This window comes from Lolium rigidum, chromosome 3 (genome assembly GCF_022539505.1).
Source record: "Lolium rigidum isolate FL_2022 chromosome 3, APGP_CSIRO_Lrig_0.1, whole genome shotgun sequence".
Lineage (NCBI taxonomy): Eukaryota > Viridiplantae > Streptophyta > Magnoliopsida > Poales > Poaceae > Lolium > Lolium rigidum.
This window is the reverse complement of record NC_061510.1, coordinates 336,320,251-336,332,891: the sequence shown is the minus strand read 5'-3', so window position 1 is coordinate 336,332,891 and position 12,641 is coordinate 336,320,251. Positions and strand designations below refer to the sequence as shown.

The 12,641-nt window shown below is 47.2% G+C and overlaps 1 protein-coding gene across 1 annotated transcript in view; it reads right to left on the bottom strand.

The window, feature by feature from the left end:
- LOC124700108 overlaps window positions 1–12,641 on the bottom strand; it is a 47,552-nt gene that overhangs the window by 17,459 nt on the left and 17,452 nt on the right. The window contains exon 3 of the mRNA XM_047232291.1: window positions 4,819–4,880. Coding sequence (XP_047088247.1) covers window positions 4,819–4,880 — 62 coding nt within the window. The remainder of the gene's footprint in view (window positions 1–4,818; window positions 4,881–12,641) is intronic.

Here is a 12,641-nt window from a genome sequence, read left to right as displayed (position 1 = left end):
GCATATTCTATCTACTCTGGAAAATTTGAATTCAAACTGGTGGGCTCGCGCGGGAAACTAGTTGGGCTGCAGAGAGAAAAAGAGTTTGGGCCGGCCCACTTCGCGTCCAGCGCGAGCAGGCCGTCTGACGGCAGGTCCCATGCGTCAGCGGGTCATAACGACCGAAGCGGTACGGGGAGAGGAGAGCCGTGCGATTAGACGCGAGATCGACGGCCGAGGATGGTCGTCTTCTCCGGCGAGACTGGGACTTACGGGAGGCGGAGGTAGGGGGTCGGCGAGCTCGTCGGAGCTCCGGCGAGCGTCGGAGTGGTGCGCCGCGTCGTTGTCGAGGACGAGGATCTCCCTAGTAGCAGCGGCGTGTCCTGGGGTGGCCTCCTGCTCCGACGAACTCCGTGTACTGGCGGCTGCGGCGATCTTGCAATTGCGACTGTGGGGTGGCTAATCGATTCAATTGAGAGGTCGAGGAGAGCTGTGGTAAGGAGGGGAAGAAGTTGGCGTGCTCAATTGAGTGGGAGGAGCCCTCCTTTTATAGGAGCGGGAGGTGGCCGTGGGGCGGAGCTAGGGTCGTCGTCTTCGTCGTCGTTCCAGGGCGACGAAGAGGCAAGGGATGGGCGCGTACGATTGCTGGCGTCCTGGCGAAGCTGACGCGCGTGATGGCGGTGAAGACGAGGGTCTGAGGCGATGGTGAGGTTGACGAGAGCTTGCAGGCCCGTGGCGCGTCGCGTCGACGATGACGATGGCCACGGCGTTCCTGCGGTCAAACGACGATGTCTGCGGGTCTCCTGGTGTCTTGGCGTGTCTACTGGCGAGCGGAGCAGGTGAGTGGTGGCGAGGTGCGTCGGGGCGACGTCAGTCCTGGCGTGCCCGTGGCGTTCGCCGTGCGCGCTCTGGCGTGCGCGTGCGCGTCACTGGCACGTCTGGGCGCGTCTTGTTCCGGTCAATGCGGTGCACGATTTCGTCGAGTCTGGTGTCTCGCTTGATCAGGAGGGTGAGAGGGAGCTAGAAGACATGGTGGGGCAGTGGTGAGGTGACCAGAGAGAGGAGTGGCATGGTGAGCTCATGCCATGCCACGGCATGGCATGTTCTGGCCAAGTTGAGCCTCTCCAGTGCTGGGCAGGTGAGTGAGAGGATGCAGTGAGGTGAGTGGAGGCTCCAGAAGTGCAGGGGTGGCCAGAGTTGGACCAAGTCCAAGGTGAAAACTCAGCATGGGCTTCAATTTTGATCCCGCCCTGCAAGGTGTTTGTTGTAATGCCCGCAAGAAAAAGATTTTTGAAATTTGAAAAGATTTTTGGTGGAGTGTAAACATATAATTAGAGAAGTAGAATGGAGGTGGTGGTGGTCAAAATGGTGTTGAGATGCAAAATCATATTTTGCACATGATCTTACATATGTTTCAAAGTCCTGACTTTGCTTGCTTGCCATTTGAATTTGAGACAGAGTTAGAGGTGGGTCCCTTGAGCAAAGTTGTAGTCCTTGATGAGATCTTGGAATAGGTGCAAAGATTTGGCCAAGTGTAGAAAGAGAAAGTTGAAAACCAGGGGCTCAAAGTGGGTATCCTGCTGAAATTGTCACATATGACCATAATCACATGTGATCACAAATTTGATTCAAATTTGATTTGAATTGAGTTTGATTGTTTCCAAAAGTGTTAATAAGTGTTTAGCATCCATTTACAACTAATGGTGCAAACCAAATTGGTCTAGATTAAAGATTTGTAAAAATGGCATAGGCCATATGTGTGTGTGAAATTGATTTTTAGCAAATCTTTCCTATTTTCTTTTTAGTTGACTTTGGATGATCAAGAGATCATTGCTAGGGTTTTAGAGTGAGAGAGAACACATAAGCAAGCATCATGGCAAAAGCACACTCAAATAATTTACCAAGGTGAGCTATATGCATAGTCCTATATGATGAGAAAAAGTTTTTGTTGGTTCTGATTTTTGGATTCTGGAAATCTCTCTCTTGTTCTTTTTATTAAAACTTGGGATGTTACAGAGAGTCACTAAGCACCGCTTAAGAAGGTTGACAAACGTGACCAAAAACCATTTTGGTTTCATGCCTGGGAGGTCTACCATGGAAGCCATCTTCTTGGTACAACAGCTGATGGAGAGATACAGGGAGCAAAAGAAGGACCTTCATACGGTGTTCATTGATTTGGATAAGGCCTATGATAAGATACCTCGGAATGTCATGTGGTGGGCCTTGGAGAAACACAAAGTCCCAATAAAGTGCATTACCCTCATCAGGGATATGTATGATAATGTTATGACAAGTGTTCGAACAAGTGATGGCGACACTGATGACTTTCCAATTAGAATAGGGCTACACCAAGGGTCAACTTTGAGCCCTTATCTTTTTGATTTGGTGATGGATGAGGTCACAAGGGATATACAAGGAGATATCCCATGGCGTATGCTCTTTGCGGATGATGTGGTGCTAGTCGATGATAGCCGAATGGGGGTTAATAGAAAGTTAGAGTTGTGGAGGCGAACTCTAGAATCGAAAGGTTTTAGGCTTAGTAGATCTAAAACTGAATACATGAAGTGCAGTTTCAGTTCTACTAGGCACGAGGAGGGAGAGGTTAACCTTGATGGGCAGGTGGTACCGGAGGGAGACACATTTCGATATTTGGGATCCATGTTGCAGAAGGATGGCGATATCGATGAAGATGTGGGCCACCGAATCAAGGCTGGTTGGATAAAGTGGCACCAAGCTTCTGGCGTACTCTGTGACAAGAGAGTGCCACAAAAGCTAAAAGGCAGGTTTTATAGGACAACTATCCGACCTACGATGTTGTATGGCGCGGAGTGTTGGCCAACGAAGAGACGACATATTCAACAGTTAGGTGTAGCAGAGATGCGCATGTTGAGATGGATATGTGGCCACACAAGAAAGGATCGGGTACGGAATGACGATATATGGGAGAGAGTTGGGGTAGCACCGATTGAAGAGAAGTCGGCTCAACATCGTCTCAGATGGTTTGGACATATCCAACGGAGGCCTCCGGTAACGCCAGTGCATAGCGGACGGATAGAGCGTGCTGAGAATGTTAAGAGGGGTCGTGGTAGACCAAACTTGACATGGGAGGAGTCCGTTAAGAGAGATCTGAAGGTTTGGAATATCGACAAAGATTTAGCCATGGACAGGGGTGCGTGGAAGTTAGCTATCCACGTTCCGGAACCATGACTTGGCTTTGAAATCTTATGGGTTTCAACTCTAGCCTACCCCAACTTGTTTGGGACTGAAAGGTTTGGTTGTTGTTTTTGTTGTTGTTGTATTGTGCGGAGTATGCTAAGATCCTCAATTATGGGACAGAGGGAGCACCAAAAATTGATTTTGTCTTCCAACTTTGCTTGCCCTTTTGTACTCTGTTGCAATGATTATTAACATAACGGTGGAAATTTTCGCAAAACAAAACATTTGTATAAATGTTCAGAGGTTATCGCACCCTCCACCCACAGTTGCACACACCCACTTGCTGCATTTGGCAAAGACGGAGCTCCGCTATTCTATACAACAATCAGAATTTGTCACGGATTTGGTGGCAAGCTCTGGAATTCCATGTCCAAAAACTGATGCACGGGGTACAGTTGAATAGAGGGAAACATTCCAGGAACAAAAGATGCATAGGCTAAACTGAACCGAATCATCAGAGGCAACCAAGGAGCAGAGCATGTGCTCATGACGGGGAGCCAGCAGACGCATAGAAGAAATCGTACGTACGCCTCAGCTACTTCCATATACCACATCGCTTCACGGTTTGGCTGCGCAGAGAGGTCGACTATTTTGTGCACCTGCAACGAACAAGTTCACAGATGTTAAAGAGACGTCGATACCAAAGCTTGGCTTATGGGTTAGCATTGAGAAAACTAAAGGTAGCAGGCAACTAGAGGTTTGGCAAAACACAGTCTTGCTTCGCGTGCATAAGTCAAAAAAAGTGGCAAGAAAGAGTTTAGGGAATATGATGCAAGTCACTGGAGAATCAAATGACGCAGACTCAAAAACAAAAGGGGATCTAAACAAAATTGTTTCCCCCCTTTGTATTTCTTGGAAGTTTTATGTTGCAGCATCAATGCTGTAATCATCCGGTGCCTGGGACACATGGAAACGCCATAGCAAGCCGCGCTGACACTAGTGGCGAATCTAGCCCATTTTATTAGGATGGGGCAGACCTTACTTTGGCTGGGCTTTTTTATTTTTTTCCATATTTTTTATATAAGACATATGGGTTGGGCCAAATAATCTTAGGATGGAACCGCCACCCTGTTGGCTCCGCCCCTGGCTGACACAACGGCAAGTCGCATCCAATGGCATGATGGGCCTCACGCATGGAGACTAAAATCCCTCTCGTATATTATCCATTACTTCTTTACAACATGTACAAGATACTGGAATCAAAGATTTACATGTTAATGTAAACCTTCTGTACATCAGATATCTCTTCTCATAATGTATTACCAGAGAATAACAAGCACAATGGTATTAAAAAGCTGATTTAACAAAAAAAAACACTTCAACAAATCTAGGACTGGCACACTTCATCAATGATGGAAAATCTGATTCAGTTTTTAGGATATGGAGCCTAAAATCAGGAGTACTACTTGAACATATTTTTCCTTTCAATTTGTATAACCGGTAGCTAGGCAACCTGAAACTGTAGGTGTTCTCTCAAGTATTCAAATAATTCCAAAACTGAACTTTGAATCAAACAATACACAAAGCACTAAAAGAAAACCCCAAATTATCAGTGTACTGACGAAAAAACACATGTCAGCAGGTACGTATGCGCAAAGAGAGTGTTGGGTGGTGGGATGGAACCTTGACTGTGGGCCGACTGCCGTCCGGTGCAATATATGCGCCAATTATCAACACATACATCCCTACAACACAAAACAGGACCATCAACTAGAGCAATCAAATCATGTAAAGAACTGACAAAGCGTTGTAGCCCGTGAAAATACTACTCCAGCAGCACTTACTTTACAAGTGCCTCTGTTCCGCTCAAGGGTTTAGCCGCCTCTCTAACGTCCCGCTCGGGTCGACCCCTCCAGGGCGACTCGGGGCGGAAACCCTAGCCGCCGCCACCGTCTTCCCCTCCCCCTCCCTCCTTCCTCGTCGTCCCCGGAGGCCGTCGCCGGCGAAGCCTGGCGCGGCCGGTGATGGGGGTGGCGGGGATCCTCGCGTGATCCCCCGGTGCGGCGGATGGAGGCTAGCCTCCGCACGGGGGGATGGCCCCGGCCCGTGGAGGATGTTGGCGGCGCGGCCTCTCGCCGGGCGGGCGGTGATGGCGGCGGCGGTGTGGCCATGATCTGGTGGCGCGGCCTCCCTTCTTCCTCGCCGCGGCCTCATCGGGCGGGCGGTGATGGGGGCGGCGGCGCGGACCCGGAACCTGGCGGCGCGGTCCTCTCCTTCCGTCCTAGCTTCGACATCGTCGGGCCAGCGGTGATGGAGACGGATCTCGTACAGCTCCTCCTCAAGGTCTGGGACCACGGCACCAAGGACGGCGGCCCTGGATGGCAGGGACGGTGATACGTCTCAAACGTATCTATAATTTCTTATGTTCCATGCTACTTTATGATGATACACACATGTTTTATACACATTATATGTCATATTTATGCATTTTCCGGAACTAACCTATTGACGAGATGCCGAAGGGCCGCTTGCTGTTTTCTACGCTATTTTTGGTTTCGAAATCCCGGTAAGAAAATATTCTCGGAATCGGACGAAATCAACGCCCGGCATCTTAGAATTCCACGAAGCTTCCGGAACACCCGAGAGCCACCGGAGGAGGGCCACGGGGCCACCGGACGCCGGGCGGCGCGGCCCGCAGGGGCGCCCCCTATTGTGTGGCGCCCCGTCGGCCTTCCGACTCCGCCTCTTCGCCTATTTAAAGGTCCCCGACCTAAATCTTCGATACGAAAAAGCCACGGTACGAGAAACCTTCCGAGCCGCCGCCATCGCGAAGCCAAGATCCGGGGGACAGGAGTCTCGTTCCGGCACGCCGCCGGGACGGGGAAGTGCCCCCGGAAGGCTCCTCCATCGACATCACCGCCATCTTCATCAACGCTGCTGTCTCCCATGAGGAGGGAGTAGTTCTCCATCGAGGCTAAGGGCTGTACCGGTAGCTATGTGGTTGATCTCTCTCCTATGTACTTCAATACAATGATCTCATGAGCTGCCTTACATGATTGAGATTCATATGAGTTTTGTATCACTATTCATCTATGTGTTACTCTAGTGATGTTATTAAAGTACTCTATTCCTCCTCCATGGTGTAAAGGTGACGAGTGTGTGCATCATGTAGTACTTGGCGTAGGTTATGATTGTAATCTCTTGTAGATTATGAAGTTAATTATTGCTATGATAGTATTGATGTGATCTATTCCTCCTTCATAGTGTGATGGTGACGAGTGTGCATTCTATGTTAGTACTTGGTGTAATTGCAATGATCTATCATGCACTCTAAGGTTATTTAAATATGAATATCGAATGTTGTGGAGCTTGTTAACTCCGGCATTGAGGTTCTCTTGTAGCCCTACACAATTAGTGGTGTTCATCATCCAACAAGAGAGTGCATAGTGGTTTTATTATGTGATCAATGTTGAGAGTGTCCACTAGCTCTACTTCCCTTATTGTTAGTTGTGATGTTTTTGAGATTTAACTTGGTTGAAGTTCATTCATATACCATAAGTGAAAATTGGAGCCATAGGCTATATATGCTTCTTAAGCAAACATCCTTCGGTATATCTTATGACTTCATCTTGGATATATTGTCTTATCTATTTTGTTAACCTCTTGTGTGTGCATGTTTCTTTATGGATCATTTGTCCACTTTAGAAACTTATATACATAAGAGCATTAATCCATCACCTTGATATCTTTGTTCTTTGCCGACCATCTTTTATCCTTTTGTTTCTTAGTGGTGTTGGTAAAGGAGATTTATGAGTGCTTGGTTTATTTGTTTTCCTTCTTGCACTCATATCTCGTAATTGTTGGACTAAAGTTGTTCTTGATAAGCATATTCTCTTTACCATAGTTGTGTTCTAAATGATGTATAGGGAGTAAGGATTCCATGTTTGTGCATATTGTATTCAAATGCAAACATTATAAATTGTGCACGAACCTTGGGGAGCTTTCTTATTTTATTAAGAGCACTATATCTCTCTTATCATGATATCTTTGTTTGTCCAATTGGATCTTTGATTGCTTGCTTTACTTGTTGAAGCTCACTTCACCATGTTATCTTTATGCAATCTTTGATCCTCAATATAGTTTGATTTCCTTCAAGTATTCATCATTGGATATGTGCACTTGATTCCACTCCAAATTATGAGAAGTGCACACTTTGGGGAGGAACTCACATTATATTGGCCTTCTAAATTTTTCACCCATTTTGACAATCGATGCCAATGGGGGAGAAGTTTAGAGGGTTTAAGGGAATGGTTTTATACTTAAGCTTGGTTTGTGCTTAAGTGTTTTGCCTCTCATGCATTCCATATTTATATGTCTTGCATGGTTGTATATATATAGTGGAAACTATCCCAAAGGTTAATCTTGACAATGTATGCAATGAATTCATGTTCATCACACGTGCATACATTGTGGGGGAGTTTTCTCTATATGCAATGAATTCATGTTCATCACACGTGCATACATTGTGGGGGAGTTTTCTCTATATATATTGGTTCTACTCACATCCATTGCATTTGTTGTACTTGTGTGAGTAGAGCCGGTTTTGATATGGGCTAGTAGCTTTGTGTTAATTGACCATATCAAATACAACCTCTTGTATACAACTTATTCTCGGATAAGTTGCGTACTTGTTTCTAATATTCATTATATAAACCCTCTTCTTGTGGTTGTCATCAATTACCAAAATGGGGGAGATTGTAAGGGTACATTGCCCCTATGTGTGGTTTTGGTAATTAATGACAACCCCTATGGACTAATGTTTTCATTGAAGTTTATATGAAGGAATATTCCATAGGTACTACTTGTACTCCATGTGTTGGATTCAAGTATGGATGCCATGAAGATAAAGGTATATCTTGTGTATTGGCATCAAGATCATCGGTATGAAGATACATATGTGATATGATCAAGAAGAAGATGTGCATCAATGAAGCTTTCCCATCATTGTGTATGGGGGAGCATTTGTGAGTATACACGAAGCAACAATGAACAAGTGATGGGATGCGCAAGGCAAAGGTATGACCTTGATAGGTTTTCCTTTTACCGGTCTCGAGGTGGTTGATGGGAGACCGGATTATAGGATAGATAGCCGCACTATCAAGAGGGGCTTCCGGTTGGGTAACTTGATCACATCGTCTTAGGGAGCTCAATCCTTGCATGCGTTGCATATTCTTATTGCTTCTTGGTATTTCTCGGTGTGAGGTTCTTGAGCTTGTTGCTAGCTTTACAACAAGCCCAAGTTCATCGAAAACGGAGTTCACATGCATCTTCTATTGCGTTTTCGAGGTTGGGTGATTTTACCGGTTATTCATGATATAAGGTTCTACCTTTTATATTCATGATAAAATCCCCTCCTACAGTTTCTTGGGTTTTCACTTTCCATAAGATAGCATTCGTTGTTATCTTCCAAACAAAATTGGTTTCATGCGATTCGGAGTTCGATAGCATTTGTTATTAAAGAAAAGGGAAAAAGGAAAAAGGATAAAAAGAAAAAGAAAAAAAGGGGGGAGGGGCAGCCGGTCGGCCGGCCGGCCTGCCGGGCCACGCGCCGGCCCACCCGGTCGCTGACCGGCCCGGGCGCCATTGCCATCCGGGCGATTCCAGTGGGCCTGGCGGGATACCCCGGCCCAGGCGCCGGTTTGCTACCGGGCCGCCCGGTTGAGGCCCCGGCCGGACCGGCCTCTGCGCCGGCTGGGCTTCAAGCCCCAGCGCGGCCCACCTGCCCCGCGCCCTTCCCACTTATCCGCCGCCCAGCGCGGCCGTTGCCCTGTCCGGTTGCTGGGCCGGTCGGTCCGGGCCGCCGACCGGGCCACTCGGTGCCCAGGCCGGTCAACCGGCCTGGCAACCGGCTGGGCTGTTTTTTAGCTCGTTTTTGAGCCGTTTTTCACCTGGTTTTTTCCCCAACGGTTATTTTTCTCCCTAGACTATAAATAGCCCTTCTTCCACCTTGAGCAACTAGTTCTTCCCATTCTCTCTCCTCCATTGCTACCATTTGAAGAACTTGCTCTTCCCCTTGAATCCTCCAACCATTCTTGCTCATATTTGAGGATTTAATGATACGGCGACCATCTAGATCTACACTTCCACCAAACCGTTTCTTCTCTAAGTGAGGGAATCTCTTGGGATCTAGATCTTGGAGTCTTTGGTTGACTTTCCCCCTTGTTCTTCCTCTCCAATCTCATCCTAGCATTCGTTGCTTTGGTGGGATTTGAGTGTGAAGGACTTGAACACCTCCGGTGTTCTTGCTTTGCATCATTGCATAGTGTTGAGCTCTCCACCACGATTAGTTCGAGTGAGAGACCGTGAGCTTGTTACTCTTGGAGGGTAACCTCCTAGTTGGCTTGGCGGTTGGTGCTCCGGTGATCTCTTCAAGAAGATTGTGAAGAGGCCCGGGCTTCTCCTTCGTGGAGCTTGTGAAGTGGTTGTGGAGCTTGCCATCTCCGGAGCGGAGGAAAAGCTAACCATAAGGAAAGGGCCATTATCCTTCGTGGGTGTGGTTCGGAGAATAGGGTGAGCCTTCGTGGCGCGGGGAATCCTTCGTGGGACCTCCACTCCTCCAAACGTGACGTACCTTGTTGCAAAGCAAGGGAACACGGGAATACATCCTCGTCTCCGCGTGCCTCGGTTATTTCTATACCCGAGCTCTCTTTCCTTGTGATAGCCATCGTGCTTGAAGTACATATATCTTGCTATCACTTGTGCTACATATATCTTGTGCCTATCTTGCTTAGCTCTAGTTGCCATTGTCACACTTAGTTGAGCTTAGCATATTTAGGGTTTGTGCTTGTAAACTAAACATTAGTTTAATTCCGCATTCTTACAAGACAAATCCGCAAGAGTTTGTAATTGCCTATTCACCCCCCCCCTCTAGGCGACATCTCGATCTTTCACATATATAGGAAGTCACTTTCCAAGTTTGGAAATGATCCGGTGAATTTATGGAAGGTGGTTTCTAGAATTATCCGGAATAAATCACTATGGAAGGAGGAGTCCCGGAGGGACTCCACAAACCCTAACCAGCCAACCAAGTGGGAGGGTGGAGTCCATGATGGACTCCACCTCCTTGGCCGGCCAAGTAAAGGGGGAAGGGGAGAGTCCCTGTCCCTCTAGGTTTCGTCCATAAGGCAGTTTTTCTGTTGGGGTCTTATTCGAAGACTTTGGGCAAACCCTTGGGGTTCCACCTATATAATGAGGAGGAGAGGGAGGGGCTGCCCATGGCTTGGCCGCACCACCCCTGCCCTCTTGAGGCCGGCGCCCATAGCCCCCTCTCCCCAAACCCTAGCCTCCCCTCCTCCACATACAAACTCCTGCATCGCATAGGCGAAGCCCTGCCGGAGTTCTCCACCACCACCGCCACCACGCCGTCGTGCTGCCGGGATTCCGAGGAGGATCTACTACTTCCGCTGCCCGCTGGAACGGGGAGAAGGACGTCGTCTTCATCAACACCGAACGTGTGACCGAGTACGGAGGTGCTGCCCGATTGTGGCACCGTCAAGATCTTCTACGCGCTTTTGCAAGCGGCAAGTGATCGTCTACCGCAGCAACGAGAGCCTACTCTCGTAGGCTTTGGAAATCTTCAAGGGTTAGTCTCGTTCATCCCCTCGTTGCTCCCATCTTCTAGATTGCATCTTGGTTTGGATTGCGTTCTCGCGGTAGGAATTTTTTTGTTTTCTATGCAACGAATCCCTACAAGTATGTGGTGTTTTATCTTTCAATCTTGTTGGGCAGCTTTCACCTATGGACTAGTGGCTTCATCCGCTTATCCAATAATTTTGCAAAAAGAGCTGGCGTGGGGTTCCCAGCCCCCAATTAATCAACCTTCATTAATAATTCTCTTCACATGTTTTGCTCTGATTCATCAGGTAAGCAACTTAATTTTGCAAATAGACACTCCTTCATGGTATGTGAATGTTGGAAGGCACCCGAGGATTCGGTTAGCCATGGCTTGTGTAAGCAAAAGGTTGGGAGGAGTGTCAACCATAAATAAAACTAAAATACATGTGTAAACAAAAGAGAAGAGGGATGATCTACCTTGCTGGTAGAGATAACGTCCTTCATGGGAGCCGCTCTTTGAAAGTCTGTTTGGCAAGGGGGTTAGAGTGCCCACTACCATTCGTTGACAACAACAAACACCTCTCAAAACTTTACTTTTATGCTGTCTATATGATTTCAAAACTTAAAAAGCTCTAGCGCATGATTTAATCCCTGCTTCCCTCTGCGAAGGGCCTATCTTTTACTTTATTGTTGAGTCAGTTCACCTATTCTTTCTATCTTAGAAGCAAACACTTGTGTGAACTGTGTGCATTGATTCTTACATGTTTACCTATTGCACTTGTTATATTACTTTGCATTGACAATTATCCATGAGATATACATGTTAAAGTTGAAAGCAACCGCTGAAACTTATATCTTCCTTTGTGTTGCTTCAATGCCTTTACTAAGAATTTATTGCTTTATGAGTAACTCTTATGCAATTCTTATTGATGCTTGTCTTGAAAGTATTATTCATGAAAAGTCTTTGCTATATGATTCATTTGTTTACTCATTATCTTCATCATTGCTTCGAATCGCTGCATTCATCTCATATGCTTTACAATAGTACAATCAAGATTATGATAGCATGTCACTTCAGAATCTTTGTTATCGTTTACCTACTCGAGGGCGAGTAGGAACTAAGCTTGGGGATGCTTGATACGTCTCAAACGTATCTATAATTTCTTATGTTCCATGCTACTTTTATGATGATACACACATGTTTTATACACATTATATGTCATATTTCCGGAACTAACCTATTGACGAGATGCCGAAGGGCTAGTTGCTGTTTTCTGCTGTTTTTGGTTTCAGAAATCCTAGTAAGAAAATATTCTCGGAATCGGACGAAATCAACGCCCAGCATCTTAGAATTCCACGAAGCTTCCAGAACACCCGAGAGCCACCAGAGGAGGGCCACGAGGCCACTCGGACGCCGTGGCGGCGCGGCCCCAGGGGGCGCGCCCCTATTGCGTGGCGCCCCGTCGGCCTTCCGACTCCGCCTCTTCGCCTATTTAAAGGTCCCCGACCTAAATCTTCGATACGAAAAAGCCACGCGTACGAGAAACCTTCCGAGCCGCCGCCATCGCGAAGCCAAGATCCGGGGGACGAGAGTCTCCGTTCCGGCACGCCGTCGGGACGGGGAAGTGCCCCCGGAAGGCTCCTCCATCGACATCACCGCCATCTTCATCAACGCTGCTGTCTCCCATGAGGAGGGAGTAGTTCTCCATCGAGGCTAAGGGCTGTACCGGTAGCTATGTGGTTGATTGATACGTCCAATTTGCATCACTATTTTATATCATAACTTGCTATTATTCATTGATATATTTCATATTTGGAGATAATACTTATGTTATTTCATCTATTTTGCATGATTCATGATTATTGGAGGATCGCGCACCGGAGCCGGATTC